Source organism: Sinocyclocheilus grahami, unplaced genomic scaffold, assembly GCF_001515645.1.
Source record: "Sinocyclocheilus grahami isolate Dianchi unplaced genomic scaffold, SAMN03320097.WGS_v1.1 scaffold350.1, whole genome shotgun sequence".
Taxonomy (NCBI): Eukaryota; Metazoa; Chordata; class Actinopteri; order Cypriniformes; family Cyprinidae; genus Sinocyclocheilus; species Sinocyclocheilus grahami.
Window position 1 is genome coordinate 1,506,292 of NW_015505529.1, and position 20,986 is coordinate 1,527,277.

The window sequence follows — 20,986 nt, forward strand, 5'->3', positions numbered from 1 at the left end:
ATTTCAGAAGTGAGGGGGACAGAAATGTTATATAACATTAGAAATATATAAGAAATATAGAACATAAAAGAAATATATATATAACATTTCTGTAATCTATATAACCTACCAGTCAACAGTTTTTGAACAGTAAGATTTTTAACGTTTTATAAAGAAGTCTCTTCTGCTCACCAAGCCTGCATTATTTGATTCAAAGTACAGCAAAAGCAGTAATGTTGTGAAATATATTTACTATTTAAAATAACTGCTTTCTATTTGAATATATTTTAAAATGATTGCTGTGATCAAAGCTGAATTTTCAGCATCATTACTCCAGTCTTCAGTGTCACATCCTTCAGAAATCATTATAATGTGCTGATTTGCTGCTCAAGAAACCTTTTTTAATTATTATTATTATTATCAATATTTAAAACAGTCGAGTAAATTTTTTCTGGATTCTTTGATGAATAGAAGGATCCAAAGATCAGTATTTATGTGAAATAAAAAGCTTTTGTAACATTATACCATTCAGTATAATTTTTTTTTTTTTGTAAAATAAATTATAGAAATGAACACTTTTATTTAGCAAGGATGCTTTAAATTGATCAAAAGTGATGATAAAGACATTTATAATGTTACAAAAGCTTTTTATTTCACATAAATACTGATCTTTGGATCCTTCTATTCATCAAAGAATCCAGAAAAAATTTACTCGACTGTTTTAAATATTGATAATAATAATAATAATTAAAAAAGGTTTCTTGAGCAGCAAATCAGAATATCAGAATGATTTCTGAAGGATCGTGTGACTGCTAAAAAATTAGCTTTGAAATCACAACAAATTACATTTTAAAATATATTCAGATAGAAAATATTTATTTTAAATAGCCTAGTGAAAATATTTACAAATTTTACTGTTTTGCTGTACTTTGGATCAAATAAATGCAGGCTTGGTGAACAGAAGAGACTTCTTTATAAAACATTAAAAAATCTTACTGTTCAAAAACTTTTGACTGGCAGTGTATATGCAACTTTAATTGTTCTCTAATTTCTAGCTTTTAATTGACTTAGAAATCAGATAACTATAACTGGACAATAAGCAATAATAATGATTTGTTTATATACTACAAACACTTTTTTTTATCACATAATAAGGTAGAATAGTTTCTATACTGTAATAAATGCTATGTCAATTAGCACTGCATTGTTCATATACTTTATTTATTACCTGGAGATGACTTGACAAACACAAATAAACCATATATTGTTGCAATCGTATGTTTAATGTCTTCATGTTTCCAAACGTTTCTGTTTTCTGTGAAAACAACTGTTTTCAGATAGCTGGACGCTTTTGTCCATTTCCTCGTACGACTTTCTGCTCGAGAGTGCCCTCCGGCTTCGAGTATGAATGAAACATACACTGCACGGAGTGTTTAGCGCTCCACGATGTTCATCATACACAGACTATCCTGTCTCTTTGAATTTAAATCTATATTTATTCACACCGGCTCTTGAAAAACTCTATGCGAACACACTTGCCCAAAAAAGTGCGGGGGATGAATTTACGTGATATTAAAAGTGGGGGGGACACGTCCCCCGCGTCCCCTGTGTAATCTACGCCCCTGTTTATAAGTGCTAATAAACAGCCAATATGTTATTAATCGGCATGCTAATAAGCAACTAGCCTAGTTAATAGTGAGAATTGGTCCTTACTAAACTGTCAGCAAACTATTATATTCTTGTGGAACTTATTGTCAGTTCCAGCTTTAAAAATATATATTTCTGAATCACTCTCCAAACAAAGGCTGGACTGCATATGCCCACAGAGGATGCATTACAGTCCTGTAGATATAAATAATCTGATACGGCTAATGGAATATCCACGTTTTTACTTTTTGACCCTTTGAAGTCTTGGGCTGGTTTTGGGAAACCATTTTTAATGTTCATAGATCACTATGAAAGATGTACACTGTAAAAAATAAGTGTAATTTTAACTGTAAAATTTTGTAAATACGCTACGGAAAAAAAAATGTTAATAGATTAACAGTAAGTTCCCGTACTATATACAGGGAAAAACTGTAAAATATCTAACCAGACATTTCATGTAATTTTACAGTAAAATGCTGTTAATTTTACAGTTTTAGAAGTAAAAATAACAAATCAATGTATAATTTACAGTCAAAAACTGTAAACTGATATTCCCAGAATTCCCTGCATTACACTCCATATTTAAAAGTATTTTGTTTAAATAATCATGCTTTTTTTAATAGTTTTTGTTATTAGTTATGTATATTTGGGCTTTATGTTACATCTTCTGTTGTTTAATGAAAGTTGAATGCATTATTTAAGTATCATGTGTGTTACCATGATGGTGTTTTGTGTTTGCGTGAATGACTCTGTGCACCTTCAATATATTAGTATATACTTCTGCTTGTGGCGAAGCTACTTGTGATGAGCTTTGATTCTTCATGTGGCTTTCTCTTTTACCACCTGCATTATTATGGTGGTTGTCAGTATGTTAAAGGTACAAAACAGATTTTAATAGCAGTGTGCATTGTTGAATTTACTGGTTTACATTAAAATGTTCTTGTTTGTAAATTACAGTTAAAATTACAGTTTTTGGCCATAAATGTGTTTACAGTTTTTCTGTATTTTTTACAAAATTATTCTGGCAACCACAGCTGCCAGAATTATTTTGTAAAAACTACAGAATTTTTTTTACAGTGTAGTATAGGAATGTTAAACAAGCTGCTTTGAACAGAGAGTGTATGCCATTAAATTTAGTACCCAGGAGGTCCTGGGTTTCAATGCTTTAATAGATCTCCAAACATGCCCATTCTGCATTCCAGTTCTCTGAGCGGAGAACAACACTCACCCATCAAACACAATACAGACCTTTGATGATTTATATGAATTATATTTGGCTTGTCAAACTAACAAAGCAACATCTAAATCAAACTATCCAGGGGTTTAAAGCAATGGCTGTCTATTCTGTGCGGGGTGAGCTACATTTCTAGCAAAAATGCCTTTTGCAAACCACTGTGAACTTTGACGTATTCTGTATTTGTTCACATTAGAAAAGGACAGGAATATGCTGGACACTTGATGGTGCAAGCCTGATGTAACAGTTTTAAAATTCATTAAAGTTCACCCAAAAAATACAAATTTGCTGAACTCACTCTCAGGCCATCCAAGATGTAGATGAGATTGTTTCTTCATCAGAACAGATTTGAAGAAATGTGTCTCTCATTCTGACGGCACCCATTCAGTGCAGATCCATTGGTGAGCAAGTGATTTAATGCTAAATTTTTTCAAATCTGTTCTGATGAAGAAACAAAATCTACATCTCGGAGGGCCTAAGGGTGAGTATATTTTCAGCACATTTTTTTGGGTGAACTACTCCTTTAAAAAGTGCATAGATAGATGCCACTGTCGTTTTTGTAGAATATGTTGTCTATTTACATGGGTAATAAATGATGGTGCATTTGAGGTCAGACTGCAGGCAGCCTGTGAGTTGTGTAAGCAAGTATATAGCCGTAGCTAATCTGGCTCACTAATGTTGTTGCTGCTTTTAAGGTTTAGTTGGTGTTGCATTTATCAGGCACACTGTTAGTGTGTATAGGGCTGTCAGAAATGTTGCATTCGAATTTTAGGTGTGTGTCAGGCAGCCTTATCAGTGGTGCACGAAATGCGACGACTATGTAAGTGTCATTGCATTTTAATGCTTTTGTTAGCCTATCCAGTTGAATCCACTAGATGCAGCGCTGCTACTTGTTCATTCAAAATATTGTAGAAAAAGAGAACAATCAATGCGGGGAAGATGCTGTTTACGTCAAAACCGAAACCAAGCTGTTCACACAGAACGCATATTTATCGCATTTTCTAGAGGGACATCTATCACCATTGCACTCGCGTCTCGCACAAGAGAGCCGCATGTTTAGAAAGCCATGTAAAATTAATGTAAGTTAAACTTTTAAAAAACATGTCTCAAGACTTTATGGCGGTTTTCCCCATCCCACTGCATCTCAAGTTTTTAAATGAAGAAAGTACTCTTTGTGATTGGTTTTCGGTCCTTTGTATTAAACTATACATACATGCATGATGCTGTTTTGTTTCTAACTGTTTAAGCAACTTTATTAATTATATAAAGTTTATAAACGTTATTTTAAACATTATGCATTTTATTTTTTAAAAGATAGTCCTGTTATTTTATTATGCTTTGAAGAAACGTGCATAATATTTTGCTCGATGCACCCTCTTGTGGCCTCAGGAGAGAAGCCAAAAGCTTTTTTTCCCCCTAACTGAAATTATGCCTATATAAATGCCTAAATTTGAATATAATTCGAATATTGATAATATTTAAGTAAAAAATTCGAATTTAGTTTTTTCAGGCATTTTGACAGCCCTATATAGTGTGTGAATGTCTCTGAGTGCAGGACCGCCTAAGACATAAGCTATTACTCTGGAAAGAAAAAAACAACAAAACTCTCTTTTCACTTTCTATTTCTGCCAGAGCTTTAAGTGAAGGGCAGGCCTCTTATAAGTCTCCAATCCCAAATTCAGTTTGGGTTGAATTTCAAGTAATGTGAAAAATCAAGATGTACTGATGCTTTCCTTAACTCGCATTGATTGTTTGCTGAAACACATGAGAATTTAGTTAAAAAACATGTTTTTTCCTATGGTTACATTAATGACATTTTTGCGTAATTAGACAAAGTCTGGTCCTTATTGCAAATTATTGTACTTGATATGAAATACATGATGTCACCAGCTTCATGTTGGAATTTCTGTCTGTCCAAAAGTCATTATTTTACAGACAAAATTAAGTCATAAACTGTTCAAAAGTTTGCATCAATAAGACTTTTTAAAATAAATTAATGATTTTATTTAGCAAGCATGCATTCAATTGATCAAGAGTGACAGTGAAGATCTTACATTGTTGCAAAAGATTTTTATTTCAGATAAATTAGGTTCTTTGAAACCATTTCATCAAATAATCCTGAAAAATATCAGTTTATTCAGAAATATTAAGCAGCACAACTGTTTTATATATTTTAATAATAAATGTTTCTTGAACAGTAAAGCTCAGATGCAAAAGCCTCTAAGTGCCGTTTAAAATTTTCTTCTAAAATGAGCATTTTTATCAGACTCCTTTGTGTGGGTTCAGTAATTTCACTTTAATTGCTTTAAGTGAAATAACTGAACATAAACATAGGAGCCTGAGAAAAATGATAATTTTAGAAGAACATTTTAAATGGTACTTAGAGGCTTTTGCATCTGAGCTCTTCATATTGAATGATTTCTGAAGGATCATGTAGCACTGAAGGCTGGAGTAACGAGTCGACTGCTGAAAATTAAGCTTTGTCATCACAGAAATAAATGTTTTAAAATATACTCAAATAGTAAACAGGTATTTTAAACTGTAATAATATTTCACAATATCACCTTTTTTATTTATATTGATCAAATAAATGCATCCGTGGTGAGCATATGAGATTTTCAAAAGCTTAAATACAATCTGACAGACAACCAAGCTTTTAAACGGTAATGTTGTAAAGTGGGGTGGAATGTGATTCAGGGCTGGTAACCTGATGGTTGCTGGTTTAAATCCCACAAGGAGTCATGAGATATCATCATTGAAACTTTGACTAAGAAACTTTACTCCAGGTTACTCCAGGAGGATTGTGCCTGTATTAAGTGTACTAGGGATGCACCGATATGAAAATTTTGGCCGATACCGATAACCGATTATTCTTTATTTTTGAAAGCCGATAACCGATATGTTGGCTGATAAATCTATATCCAAATTGTTATATACTTTTTGAGAGCCTGATTACAAAAAAGGTCTCATCATTAAAAGCCACATCCCAAACACTTCAACATAAGCAGCCTAGTTTGAACGGTGTACGTTTTAAAAATATTTTTACTCTCCCATTACCAAATTTAGTCATAAAAAAGTCTTACAAATAAATAAAATAATGCATAAATAATGCAAACAAGTCACTGGACATCATTACACGTGTAAAGAATCAAAATGAATGTGTACTGTAAGTAAATTAATAATGAACTAAACAACTTTTTATTTGCTAAATGACTACACTGTCTACTTACATTCTCTGTTATTTTTTTCATATTGTGATGTACAGTTAATCAGTGGGCCTAGTTGATTTGTCTGACCAAAATTATTTTTCCAGCAGCTCTGTGATGTTGTGCCTGAGCAGTGTTGCTCTGTTGATTGTCTTATGGAAACTGATATGCCTGGAATAAAACACAGGCGAATGCTCTTGCCTTTAAGAGATGTATTGTCTAATGACCTCTTTTCTTATCCTTAAATGCTTGCTTGTGAAATGTCGGTTGGTGTGCCATAAGGGTTGGCAAGCTGTTGTGAATGAGTCATTTGACTGTGTCCAGGGTTTGGTGTAATTATATTTTTGGCTGGGGCACAAATGGATATCCTGGGTTAAGTATACTCGATGAATTAATCAAAATAACTTTAAAGGTGATGCAATACAAACATTGCAGAATTGCTTTCTGGCCTTCATGGCTAATTTGTTGCGTAACTCTATCTAAGAGTCATGCAGCACTCCCCACTTAGAAATTATTTGTTTAAAAATGTGCCCAGAACTTTAATGGTAGCATGACAACACAATCGTCACGTAAATAAAGGCTGAAGACATATGCTCAGAATGCTTTCTCAAACATCTAGTTCTAGGGCCATAGATGACTGGGGAAAACAATGCTAAATGCAATCAAATTCAAATGCAACAATTAAGCAAAATATGATTTAATAGGGAGGAGAAGTTTTGTTGTTGATATTACTGTATTTTGGCACAAATTCATCTCTCACTTGGCCCTCAACATTATCATCGTCATCATCATCAAATAAAAATCCTAAAAAAACACATGGTTAATCATGAATTGTGCCAAACACATTATGCAAAAAAGCATGACACTATTGAAATATTAGTGTCATTTGAATACTAAAATTGTCCATTTTGATCTATTCTGTTAATGTGATGCAAATAGTTTTGTATAAAGATGTGTAATAAATTCAAATATTTGCTCTTTAATACAGTAATTTTGGTACTAAATCAGGTCAGTATCCAAACATTTGGGTACTGAAACAAAACCAGTTCAAAACTACTTCATTGTACCACTATTAGGGAAACATTTGAAGGAAATATGACCAGTTTTCATGTTTATATAACCAACTACATAACTAATTATATAATCATAATTAGCAGCTCAAGCATTAAGAATTTGAGCACAGACTGTACTCAAGGTCAAAGTTTTCCCTTTTCATTTAATTATTGAAATTACAAGTTTAAGAGGAAGAAGTAAACTCTGTTAATATTCCGCTAACAATGTGATCAGAGTGATTACATGGGTGTCCTCTTCCTGAATTTCCTTCTTTAAGTCCACCGTGTGGGTTTGTTTATACCCTCAGCACTTTCCAGCCTGTTTAACACAAGACCAACTAAATTATTCAACACCAACCTGATCATACATGCATAGCAGGACACTCCTTTATTTACATCATCTGGATTAAGCATACTGTTTCCTCCTTTTGAGCACGCTTGAAGAGACTTCAGTCAACTGTTTCTCAGGAAAGGAGCTCAAATGACTTTCCTCCATGAACCATGGTCGATTGAGCTGAGATTTAGCAGCAGTGTCTGGATTTTGTTGTCTGCTGAAGGGCTCAGTCACCCAATTTTGACAAAGGATGTGTTTATTTTTAGAAAAACTACTAATCTTTTATGTGGTTTCCTCATCTATAATTCATGTTCTAATCCACTGTATTTTGTGAATTTCAAGGGAATTTTCTCGGTGTATTTAGTTCTTCTGGTTTGCGCAATGTCATATTTCTCTGATTTTAGAGAGGGTCTGAAAATGAATAATATTAAAAATGTTATTGCTCATAAATGTCTGATATTCTATGCTATTTTTAAATTCTACGTTAATTAGATAAGCTTAAAATGCTAAAATAACAAAAAACGTGTAAAAATGAGATTTGTTCAAGATTGCATTTATCAGTGTTATTAAATAACTAATGTTTTTAAATATTGAGTTGAATTAAGGTCTTTGCACACCGAGTCCGAAACTCTCGTCCAAAATTTTCGCACATTAAAAAATAACAATCGCGTTTACACACTGCCTCCAAAACTTTCGTCCGTCATAAACAAATTCGGATCAGGCTCGATTTTCTTAGTTTTCGCATCTGTAGCAAGCATTTTGATAGGAAAGGATAACGAATACGAAAAAAAAAAGAAAAAACACATGCGAAAACTTCAGACTCCATGTGCAAGGACCTTTACTCCTTACTGGCAGGTCTGGTGTTTCTGAAGTGGCTGACAAATTGCTTGTTTGGATTATGGAAAGAATGAACTACATATGTACATGTCTAAGGAAAAAGTGACAAACCTTTATGTCAAGTTAATGCAGGTTTGGGTCAGATGGGCTACTTTCATGTGTAATGTTTTATTGCAGAAGATTTAATAAGGCCACATAAAGTAAATGCAGACATAGACTGGAGGTTCAAGAGCTTGGAGCCATCTGGTTGTTAATTTTTTTCGAGCTGTCAGATCTATGCTTCCCTTAGAATTCTCTGCTGTGTTTCGATCCTGAAGGGTGCAGCTGGTGGCACATAGGTCTGAAAGAATGGCCTGCCCTGGTTTTGTTTGGACGAGGGCCCAGCTTTAAGATGTATGGCCCCTTGTACCTGTCTCAGTGATGAAGAGCACCCCCACCATCTTCCTCCTCACTCTAGCTGTCCTGTGCAGAGCTGAGGTATTGATCAACATATATATTTTAGAGCAAAAGACAGCACGTCTCTGTGTGTGTGTGTGTGTGTGTGTGTGTGTGTGTGTGTGTGTGCGTGTGTGTGCGCTTACATAAAGAGCTCATATGTCCTGCAATACCTATTACTTATGTTAATTGTATAGTGCTTTTTTGGCATTTTTGAACTTGAAGGTTTTAGACTTTCATTGTAATTGACAAAAAATGTTGCTGAAGAGTATTTTTGCAGCGATGCCTTAACCATTTTTGGGTTCATCAAAGAAACTTTCAGTGAACAGTTCTTTAAAGAACCATTTTTTCTTAGTGTTAAGATCATTTTAATAATCTAAAGAACCTTTTATGCAATGAAAAGGTTCTTTGGATGTTGAAGATTCTTCACGGAACCATCAATGTCAATTAAAAAAACTTTATTTGTAAAAAGTGTGGCAAAAAGCATGAATAACTGTCAGAATTTCTTGCATGTAGGATGATGACTTTAGGACAATAAGACCAGAAACATGTATCAAAGCAGTAAATAAGGGCAATTTTGATTTCATTTTGAGATAGATGTATCCTGGTGTCATATGTGTCTTTCAGAGTGTGCATGGGAAGACGGTGAAGGACACAGTGCAGGAATGGAACAGGTATCGGAACGAGTGCATCGTGAAGATAAGCTCACAATCCACCCCCTCGGGTATGCTTTAGCTCATCCCATCTGTGTGTGTGTGTGTGTGTTTCTATATCAACATCGGAAAACAGCTAGTTGAGATTTGCTATGTCTATAAAGAAACTTAAACACACAGAGAGGAACGTTTCACTAACCACTCTAAATGTTTGTCATGAATCTGTCTCGCAATATAAATCTTGCTTGCCTAAGGAGTGTCAATAAGGATAACGTTACACTTCTAACATGGAATTTGACAGTTAGACATACAATTTCATATATAATGTAAGCTCTGACAGGAATTATATAGAAGTATTGAACCTTTCATATTCACATTAAGTCTATTTTCTCCATTAGGTTTGTTTTGCAAAAGCATGTTTGATATGTACGCTTGTTGGACAGATGGAGTTCCCAACACAACTGTGAAAGTGCCTTGCCCCTGGTATCTGCCTTGGTATGATCAAGGTATGGCTGCCAATAATAGTGCCTATTGGCATGGAAAAATAAAAATGTTTTACAAATTTCATGCAGTTCACCAATTTAATCACATCTTAAAGCTTAAAGGGATAGTCTACCCAAAAATTTTGACATCACTCACTCTTGTGTCATTCCAAACTTAGATTTGCTTATGTGAAACGTAAAAGATGATATTTTGAAGAATGTTGTAACTAAACAGTTTTGTTTTCCCTTGACTTTCATTGTATGACAAAAAATGCAATGGAAGTCAATGGGAGCCGAACATGAAGGTGAATAAATGATGATAGAATTTTCAAACCCTTGCTTTTCTTAAAATCATGTTTATGTTAAAAGCACAATATGTAATTTTCGCCGCTGGAGGGCGCATATTCAAAATAAACAAAGAGACAAAGACGTAGTTTGATGATGCAGTGACTGAGTGTGGAATCATGCAGTTGTGGTCTTCATCCCCACAGCCGATGCAATCCGACGGGACTCAGGCAGAAATCATGTTCATGGATGAGCTAATGATTTATTAACGTAGTAGAATGAAGCAGGGTGAGGCTGAAAGCCGTCGAAGCGAAACGAGGCCGCTGGACGAGCGTGACACACGGCTCGAAAGCAGCGGAGCTTTTATTATGCCACAGTCGACTGCTTCTGCTCTTTCCGATCGTGCGTATGTGGGGGGGAAAAAAGCAGCGCTGTTTTATCCTACTAGATACATTTGAAAGTTCTGTTATTATGCTACTCTGTGTGGTCGTCACCGGTCTATTAAACGCACAACATATTAAAGCGTCTTTGGTGTTTCCATGTTTTCTACAAAACAAAACCGGAAATCGAGGGGTTATGACGTCATCGGCAGGCGCCACTATGGACACGGTCCGTGTCACTACTCAAAATTGCTTATTTCTCTGGATTTAAACATTCTTCGAAACATTTGGGATAATGCAAGTACACAAGTCAGCAAAATATATAACACTGTTCTAGTGGTTTTTGGATATTTTAATAAAAAAATCTTACATATTGTGCCTTTAAATCCAATTATGGGATTTCCTGTATGAATCATGCAAAACCTGTTGGTATAATCCTAGGGTGTTGTGAGTGGGTATCAGGACATTTATATGTAGTTTCTAAGCTGTTCTTATTGCCATTTTATTTTCTGCCAGGTAAAAACCATACACCCTCATAATACAAAGATACAAACTGAGGTGGTACCCTAAGGTACAAAAGCTAAAAGGTACATCTTTGTACCTTATTTACCCCTAAAAGGTACATATTAGAGGTACATACTGTAATTTTGTACCTAAAGTGTGCATAGTAGTATTTTGGTATTAGCATTAGTACAAGCACTAAATACAGTACTTTTAGTATTAGTATTTTGAAAGGGAACTGCTTCAGTGACAGTTTTGTACCTTTTTAAGAGAGTGTTGCATTCTTTTAGAACATGCTAACCATAAGAATGAGCAATAATGGTGTTTTTGTTAGCACATTATGAATTATGCCATTGGTTATAATTAATGTGACTGTGTTCAGTCAGGACTGAATTAATAAAAAGGTTCATAGTGGACTCTCAAATATTAGACATGTTTGAAAACTGTTGTCTGTTACTGTCCTCTGTAGTGCGTAATGGGTTTGTGTCGCGGGAATGTGGTTCAGATGGCCAGTGGCTCACCGTCAACGACAGCCGCACATGGAGAGACCACTCACAATGCAATGCAGATGACAACCAGGAGAAACAGGTAAAGTGACCCCAAACAGAGCATTAAATGGTGTGTAAAATGAAAAAGAAACCTAAAAATAGGTGTACAGTGGGTACGGAAAGTATTCAGACCCCCTTACATTTTTCACTCTTTGTTATATTGCAGCCATTTGCTAAAATCATTTAAGTTATTTTTTTTCCTCATTAATGTACACACAGCACCCCATATTGACAGAAAAACACAGAATTGTTGACATTTTTGCAGATTTATTAAAAAAGAAAGACTGAAATATCACATGGTGTGTGTATTGCTGTGACACTCATATATTTAACTCAGGTGCTGTCCATTTCTTCTGATCATCCTTGAGATGGTTCTACACCTTCATTTGAGTCCAGCTGTGTTTGATTATACTGATTGGACTTGATTAGGAAAGCCACACACCTGTCTATATAAGACCTTACAGCTCACAGTGCATGTCAGAGCAAATGAGAATCATGAATTGTGGCAAGGCACAGATCTGGCCAAGGTTAAAGATATGACAAAGTTTTGGTAGACTCCTTTAGTGGTACTGTATGGTATTTGTTTCTTATTTGTTTCTGACTGTTAATTTTTTTGACCGTTAGAGAGCTTAGTTTAGAGAAATATGACTAATCAGTTGATAAACATATCTACAGATTGTGAAATAAATAGGCATAATTAGTCACGCTAATTACATAATTATTCATGCTATGTTAAAACAGCGAAATTAGTTGTTTGGCTTTGTTAAATTCAAGTTGCAATTCAGTAAATTCCACTTGCTGTTGTTCCAGTTCAAATTAAAATTCCATTTTAACCTCCTGCCCTACCAGATTATTATATAAAGTCAATTATCATTTCTTAAAATCTGAATTCTTCAGTGCCCTGTCAGGCACAAGTTCATGCCATTGTTCAAAACGACTAAAAAAAATAAGAAATTAATGTAACAATTTAGATTGTGATGCATAGAGGATTTATGTAAAATGTGAAGCAAGCTGCATGAATTTTATGCAGTTCTGTAATTTCACGAACCAAAGCACTTGGAAAGCAGCCACACTAGTGTCATTTGCAGAGCTCTGCACTCATTTCTTATTGGCACAGCAGACTTTATCTCCTGCTCGCAGAGTTATTTTCCAGAGTTATAGGCTATTACTCGCTAGTGTGATCCATGAATATAAAGCTATCATTACTCTTCGCCTGAGGCTTTCAATGGCTGTCAGTATGTCTGAAAGTCTCTAAGAATGAATTACTCGGGGATCTGAAGCTTTGCCTTCATGTCCCACGCAAGACGTCAGAGAAGGTTCTTGCAGAGCAGTCACATGAATTAAAATGACTTATGTCTGTATAGTGCTATTCTTTTGCTCACTGTCTTCACAGGAGAATCAGATGATGATCTTGGCCTATTTCAGGGTGATGTACACAGTTGGTTACTCTCTATCCCTGGCCAGCCTGTCTTTAGCCCTTGTTATTCTTCTCCTATTCAGGTAGGTGACAGCTTTTCTTCAGAAAGACAAGTAGAAAATGGCATGCAGAAGAGAAAATGAAACAACCCTCACAGTAGATCTAAAGTTGGACAAAAATCATATTATATCATAATATACCAAGCCTAATTCGTTCACTGAACCTTAAGGTTTGATGATCACACAAATCCATATAATTAAGATTTCATCTCAATTAATTGTTTAGCCCAATGTATGCAGCATGCAGTAATGAATGTGTGATTTCCCTGAGGATGTATAGTCATTTTGTGCTTTAACACTTTAACATGAGATCATTAGCTTAGCAGCAGAATTGCAGTTTCAGATCTCCATGAATAAAATTAATTTCATGATGCTGTGTGTACATTAATGAGGAAAAAAATTTAACTTAAATGATTTTAGCAAATGGCTGCAATTTAACAAAGAGTGAAAAATGTAAGGGGGTCTGAATACTTTCCGTACCCACTGTATATGGTTTATCAGTGGTTCTGAAGACCACTAATAGATTTTAGTAGATTGTATTTTTTTTCTATGTACAGTATGTAAGGTTTTCATTATAAGAAAACCGCTGTTCTGCTAAATATATTTTTGTGGAAAATCATAATTTTCAAGATACTTTGATGAATAGAAAATTCAAAAGAACAGCATTTGTTCGAAATGGAAATCTTTGGAGCATAATAAATGTCTGCTGTCACTTTTGATCAATTTAATGCATATTGCTGAATAAAAGCATTAATTTCCTTTTAGCATTTTGAAAAAGGATATGACAAATACAGTTTTGGTAGACTCCTTTAGTGGTACTGTATGGTATTTGTTTCTTATTTGTTTCTGACTGTTAATTTTTTTTGACCGTTAGAGAGCTTAGTTTAGAGAAATATGACTAATCAGTTGATAAACATATCTACAGATTGTGAAATAAATAGGCATAATTAGTCACGCTAATTACATAATTATTCATGCTATGTTAAAACAGCGAAATTAGTTGTTTGGCTTTGTTAAATTCAAGTTGCAATTCAGTAAATTCCACTTGCTGTTGTTCCAGTTCAAATTAAAATTCCATTTTAACCTCCTGCCCTACCAGATTATTATATAAAGTCAATTATCATTTCTTAAAATCTGAATTCTTCAGTGCCCTGTCAGGCACAAGTTCATGCCATTGTTCAAAACGACTAAAAAAAATAAGAAATTAATGTAACAATTTAGATTGTGATGCATAGAGGATTTATGTAAAATGTGAAGCAAGCTGCATGAATTTTATGCAGTTCTGTAATTTCACGAACCAAAGCACTTGGAAAGCAGCCACACTAGTGTCATTTGCAGAGCTCTGCACTCATTTCTTATTGGCACAGCAGACTTTATCTCCTGCTCGCAGAGTTATTTTCCAGAGTTATAGGCTATTACTCGCTAGTGTGATCCATGAATATAAAGCTATCATTACTCTTCGCCTGAGGCTTTCAATGGCTGTCAGTATGTCTGAAAGTCTCTAAGAATGAATTACTCGGGGATCTGAAGCTTTGCCTTCATGTCCCACGCAAGACGTCAGAGAAGGTTCTTGCAGAGCAGTCACATGAATTAAAATGACTTATGTCTGTATAGTGCTATTCTTTTGCTCACTGTCTTCACAGGAGAATCAGATGATGATCTTGGCCTATTTCAGGGTGATGTACACAGTTGGTTACTCTCTATCCCTGGCCAGCCTGTCTTTAGCCCTTGTTATTCTTCTCCTATTCAGGTAGGTGACAGCTTTTCTTCAGAAAGACAAGTAGAAAATGGCATGCAGAAGAGAAAATGAAACAACCCTCACAGTAGATCTAAAGTTGGACAAAAATCATATTATATCATAATATACCAAGCCTAATTCGTTCACTGAACCTTAAGGTTTGATGATCACACAAATCCATATAATTAAGATTTCATCTCAATTAATTGTTTAGCCCAATGTATGCAGCATGCAGTAATGAATGTGTGATTTCCCTGAGGATGTATAGTCATTTTGTGCTTTAACACTTTAACATGAGATCATTAGCTTAGCAGCAGAATTGCAGTTTCAGATCTCCATGAATAAAATTAATTTCATGAGTTTCAGTGTGGTCTTTGTAATATTGCAGGAAGCTCCGCTGCACACGTAATTACATACACACCAATCTGTTTGCCTCTTTCATCCTGCGAGCTGTGTCCATCCTCACAAGAGATGCACTTCTCATGAAAGACGCTCCTGAGTTCAGGGACAACAAAGATGTTTCGATTGTTCTGAGTGACCAGGCAAGCAGAAATACAATGACTCTACACACACTCGCTTGAGTGTGTTCTTATACATTGCAAAACTTTACTAAAAAAACTGTGGTGTTCTGAAATGGGAAGATAGTTCCTCAGGGTTTTTAGACAAGTGTAAATTCATGTTCCAGTTACACTTAATGTTGCCAAATTTAGCTATTTAAATAAATGAAACATTACTTCTATTTTGTATTTTTGCATTAAAGTATGTTCTTTTCATTAAAACCAAGTATAAATCTCCTCAAGTTTATTGTTTTGTAAGCATTATTTATTCCAAAAGAAAAACTATAAGAATGCAATAACAAATGTCAGATTTCATGTATATTTTATTTGTGAACTGACCTTCAGCTGTTCTCTTTAATAGTCAACTTATTCTCTTATCGTCAGTCATCAAAATTTGGTAAACACTGGTCACAGATCAGCTTATAAGTCATGTTTTCAAGTCCTTTCAAGTTTGATTTTGACATGACAAAGGAAGTTATCTAAGTGTAACAGTTGTACATGCACACTTTTTTATTGGTTTTCCCATTAACATAATTATTTATTAATTCAGATTTGTGGATGCAGAATGTGCATAAAAATGAGGCGAATTATCGCATTAACAGCGTGATCAACTAAAGCATATTGGAGGTATTGCCTTCTCTTATGGGACTTTTCCCTATTTGTTCCCAATTACCCTCCACAAAACCCACACTTTAGGGGATGTGTTAAAACTCAGTGGGCTCAGGGGAGGCAAGAGAGACACTGCCTCCCGTCTTAACCGTTTTATGCTGGTGTTGCTGTTGGACAGTGTCGTTTTAAAAAACAAGTGATTTATACACTTTTTAATGTTATATATTATAATATTTGTGTTGTTTTATCTTTGCACTGTGGATTATTTTACAATTTTGCCGCCTCGGAGAAAATGCCCCTGCTAAAAAACTATTAAAATACATGGTTTGGTACAGTAAACCCAGAGCTGGGTGGATTACTTACTAATTGTAGTCCGTTACTGATTACAGATTACATGATGAAAACTGTAGTTAGTAATGTAATCTAGGTTACTCGTTTTAGGTAATATTTTCTGACTACTTTTTAAATTACTTTTTAACTAACTTGTTTTAAACTTACCATTAAACATACCATATTGATATACAATAAAAAAGCAAAGAGAAAGAACGTGGTTTGGCAAACTAAAATATTAGTTTCATACATGGTCTAATTGCTTGAGAGGTGCTTTCTTAATAAATTGCTGCCATTGTGTGAATAATATGTAATCATGTAATCCATTTAAAGTAACTGTAATCTGACTATGAGCAATATAAAATGTAATATACTCTAATTACAAGTACTTGATTTTTGGAATCTGATTACACATTCCAGATTACATTTGATCAGTTACTACCCAGCTCTGAGTAAACCTCCATTAAACTCCCACAGGTGATGTCAGGCTGCCGTGTGGCTCAGGTTTTGATGCAGTACTGTGTTGGGGCAAACTACTATTGGCTACTGGTAGAAGGTCTATATCTTCACAACCTGCTGGTGGTGATGGTCTTCTCAGAGAACAGCTACTTCTGTGTATACCTCTTCATCGGCTGGGGTGTGTAATATGCATACACCTTTTTTTTTTTTTTTGGAACAATTGTCATGAAAATGAAAGTGTAAAACTTAATTAAAATATTATAATATTCTAATTTAAAATATTAGCATGTGAAATATTGAATTAAATACAGATATTTCCATCTTGCTGTGCTGTTTTGTATTTCATCTTTTTTTTCTAACAGGAACACCTGTGCTCTTTGTGGTGCCTTGGATAGTTGTTCGTTACCTTTATGAGAACACCAGGTAAGACGTGCCAAAAGTCTTGATGCAACTGCTTTCTTTCATTTGGTTAAAGATTAAGAGCAGCTTTGCTTAAGTATTACAAATGTGCCTGCACATTTCTCAAGGTGCTGGGAGATCAACGAAAATATGGCATATTGGTGGATCATCCGAACGCCAATCCTTTTGGCGATTTTAGTGAGTCTTTACCTCAATTTGTTTTAAATTTGAATTTGTTCTCTGACTGTATTGATAGTCACTCACATATGCTTACAGATAACTCAGAACGTGGAATTCTGCCACTTCCATTTGAAAGCAACCAATGGAACATCAATGTGGATCTGCCCAGACTTTGTTCCAGTGGTTATTTTTGAGTAAGAGATCGGAGAATTCCAAGTTCCGAGTCGTCTGGAACACAGCGTATGAATAACCAGTTAAATATACTCTCGTTCATGTATTATACATGGATGACTCATTAGTCTGGAGCATTCTTGAGGATTGTGTTGAGGAACTGTTTTAGTGCACTATTATTGTGGCCGCCGATCCGCCACACTCCAACATTTATTATTATGTTGGAATAATGTATGCATTTTCCTTCATTACACAGGATGAGAAGTCTTGTGTATCTTTACACTGAACTTTCTATGTATAACTATTTATATTTAAAAAGAGTTATGACCATGTTTTGCAGGTGAACTTTTTTATATTTATAAGGATTATTCAGATCCTCGTCTCCAAATTAAAAGCACATCAGATGAGATATACAGATTATAAATTTAGGTAAGAATTTGACTGTTTTCGACAAATGAATTTATATTATTTTCATCAGTATCTGTCTGTTTATTTTTCAGATTTACTTAATCTATTGGTGTTTGCAAAATTTCTGTATGAATTCATCCATGTTACGTAAAATGGAAATGTGTCACATAAAGTGCCCTATAGCAAGCTTTTGATGTTTCAACCTTTTTTAAAGGAAATATTTCATTCTCTTCTTCAAATGTCAGCCTTGAGGGTAGCATGCATTTTAAGGAGCTTTTTTTTTCTCACCAGAGACTATATTTCTAGCCTTCAAGCTTATATCCTGTTTATGCGTAATGGAATAAAATGTGGATTGAAATCTGACAATACATTGGTAACAATGATAGGGGCCAGTTAGATTCTTGATTTAACCACAGTGCCTCACTGTTGTCACTTAATCTGCCTGTGAAATCTCCCTTAAAACTTTTAAAAACCCTAAAAGATTGAGATTTTTTTTTGTTTGTTTGGGTTTTTTATCTGAAAGAATTAATATAAAAAATACATTCTTTCTAAAAAAAAAAAAAAAGTAAGAAATGAACCCTGATATTAAATTTGGTTTTAAAGAAAAGTTGATGACATTTTGAGGTGAAATGGGCTGGATTGTGTTTTGAATAATCTGAGTCTTTAATATTCTTGGTCCCTCAGGTTAGCCAAGTCCACGCTGACCCTCATCCCCCTGTTAGGGATTCATGAGGTGGTGTTTGCTGTGATGGCAGAGGAACAGACTGAGGGCGTGCTTCGCAATGTCAACCTGTTCTTTGAACTCTTCTTCAATTCTTTTCAGGTACAACTAAGGGAATCAAGAGAGACAGACTGTGTCACAACATGGCCTAGTTCATACAGTGTGCTTACTTTTTTGTTTACCATGCGCTATTAGAATGTAGTGAATGTCCTTACAATTAATGCATTTTGACACAACAGTTCCTGTTGCCCCACAGGGTTTTCTGGTGGCCATATTATACTGCTTTGTCAATAAAGAGGTAAGATGAATCTATTGTAATTATTAATCTATTATTTTTAAATATACATAATTTTAAACAATTTTTAATTATGTTTGAATTATATATATAAGTATACAGGGGCGTCATGCAATCATGATTTTTGAGGGGGCACATGGGGGCGGGGTCATGGTTGTCATGTGACACACAGCAGCCATGATAGCACTCTATAACTGATATAGGCTTATGTTTTATTTATTTTTTTCCTTTTTATTCAAAACATTTCCAAACGTGTTAACTATTCCAGGAAATATCTCGATTCTCAAATATGTGTAAGTAAATGCATTTTGCACCTTTATAGATTTTTATTTGATCAATAAATGCTGATGGGGCTGATGGGGACTAATAGTGTAATCTATTAACTACACATATGGGTGTCATGCCATAAAATATTTTTAATATGACTGACTTTGTATTTAATGTGAATTTAATTACAATATTGTAAGTTACTAATTATAACACTTTCATTTTACAGAGAGCAAAGAACATTTTCATTCAGTCTAGCCAGAGTTCAGGCACTCTCAAACTCCCATTAAAATCACTGAAGCTGTTTCACTGTGAAATTAATATCTTACTTACATTCGTACGCACATCTGCGCTTTGTTGTTTATAATTCAGTCAGCCAGCAAGTGAACAAAACACCACGTTTCAGCGATGACTCATCTGAACGCCTCTGATTGGCCATTGCATTCATAAGCTCAACAGAATCGTGTGTGATTGGATATAATGCAGTGCTGTACAAACGCGTCTGTCTCTGGCTCAGCGAACGCAGATTTGAATTTAGCAGCTGATGATGTGCCGCACTGAACGCTCTAATCACACCGGTGTGATTGTATCAAATATAAAAAATATTATTCTACTATTTTTTGTCTTTTGGAAGCTGCATTTTAAAATTCACTTGGCTCAGAAATCTGAGGGGGCACGTGCCCCCCTCACTTTGAATGGGCATGACGCCTCTATATACACCTGTAAATCTGCAAAACGTTAATTATTTTACCAAAATAAGAGGGATCATACAAAATGCATGTTATTGTTTATATAGTACTGACCTGAATAAGATATTTCACATAAAAGATGTTTACATATAGTCCACAAGAGAAAATAATAGTTGAATTTTAATATTGTGTGAATGATCTGAATGATCCACAGCTGTGTTTTTTTTTTGTTTAGTGATAGTTGTTCATGAGTCCCTTGGTTTTTTCTTCTGGAGCATCAGTGAGCATTTGAACCATCTGTAATAGTTGCATATGAGTCCCTCGGTTGCCCTCAGTGTGAAAAGATGGATCTCAAAATCATACAGTCATTGTTGGAAAGGGTTAAAACACACAAAAATGCTGGAAAAACAAAGAATTTGTGGGACCTGAAGGATTTTTCTGAAGAACAGCAGGCAGTTTAACTGTTCAGAACAAACAAGGGACTCATGAACAACTATCACTAAACAAAAAAACACAGCTGTGGATCATTCAGGTAACAACACAATATTAAGAATCAAGTGTATGTAAACTTTTGAACAGGGTCATTTTTATAAATTCAGCTAATATTTTCTCTTGTAGACTATATGTAAACATCTTTTATGTGAAATATCTTATTCAGGTCAGTCCTAAATAAACAATAACATGCATTTTGTTCTAATATGCTGCTTTATTATCAATGATGGAAACAGTTGTGGTGCATAATATTTTTTGGAACCTGAAATACTATTTTCAGGATTCTTTGGTGAATAAAATGTTTAAAAGAACAGCATTTATTTAAAATAGAAATCTTTTGTAGTAATATATAGTCCTGTTCAAAAGTTTGGGGTCAGTAAATTTTTTTCTTTCTTTTAAAAAAAAAAAATTAATACTTTTATTCAGCAAGGATGTGTTGAATTGATAAAAAGTGACAGAGAAGACTTCTGTTGTTAGAAAATATTTCTATTTGTAATAAATGCTGTATGATTTTTATTCATCAAAAGAATCCTGAAAAAGTATCATAGGTTCCAAAAAATATTAAGCGACAACTGTTTTTAATGATAAAACATTTCTAAAGGATCATGTGACACTGAAGACT

The 20,986-nt window shown here is 34.5% G+C and overlaps 1 protein-coding gene across 1 annotated transcript in view; it reads left to right on the forward strand.

Moving 5' to 3' along the window:
* LOC107548593 (gastric inhibitory polypeptide receptor-like) overlaps positions 1 to 20,986 on the forward strand; it is a 28,708-nt gene that overhangs the window by 7,084 nt on the left and 638 nt on the right. The window contains exons 2-13 of the mRNA XM_016229341.1: positions 8,607 to 8,766; positions 9,352 to 9,448; positions 9,776 to 9,883; positions 11,495 to 11,613; positions 12,967 to 13,073; positions 15,176 to 15,329; positions 16,761 to 16,920; positions 17,105 to 17,165; positions 17,270 to 17,339; positions 17,833 to 17,921; positions 18,585 to 18,723; positions 18,878 to 18,919. Of these exons, the coding sequence (XP_016084827.1) occupies positions 8,710 to 8,766; positions 9,352 to 9,448; positions 9,776 to 9,883; positions 11,495 to 11,613; positions 12,967 to 13,073; positions 15,176 to 15,329; positions 16,761 to 16,920; positions 17,105 to 17,165; positions 17,270 to 17,339; positions 17,833 to 17,921; positions 18,585 to 18,723; positions 18,878 to 18,919 (1,203 nt within the window). The 5' untranslated portion in view covers positions 8,607 to 8,709. The remainder of the gene's footprint in view (positions 1 to 8,606; positions 8,767 to 9,351; positions 9,449 to 9,775; positions 9,884 to 11,494; positions 11,614 to 12,966; positions 13,074 to 15,175; positions 15,330 to 16,760; positions 16,921 to 17,104; positions 17,166 to 17,269; positions 17,340 to 17,832; positions 17,922 to 18,584; positions 18,724 to 18,877; positions 18,920 to 20,986) is intronic.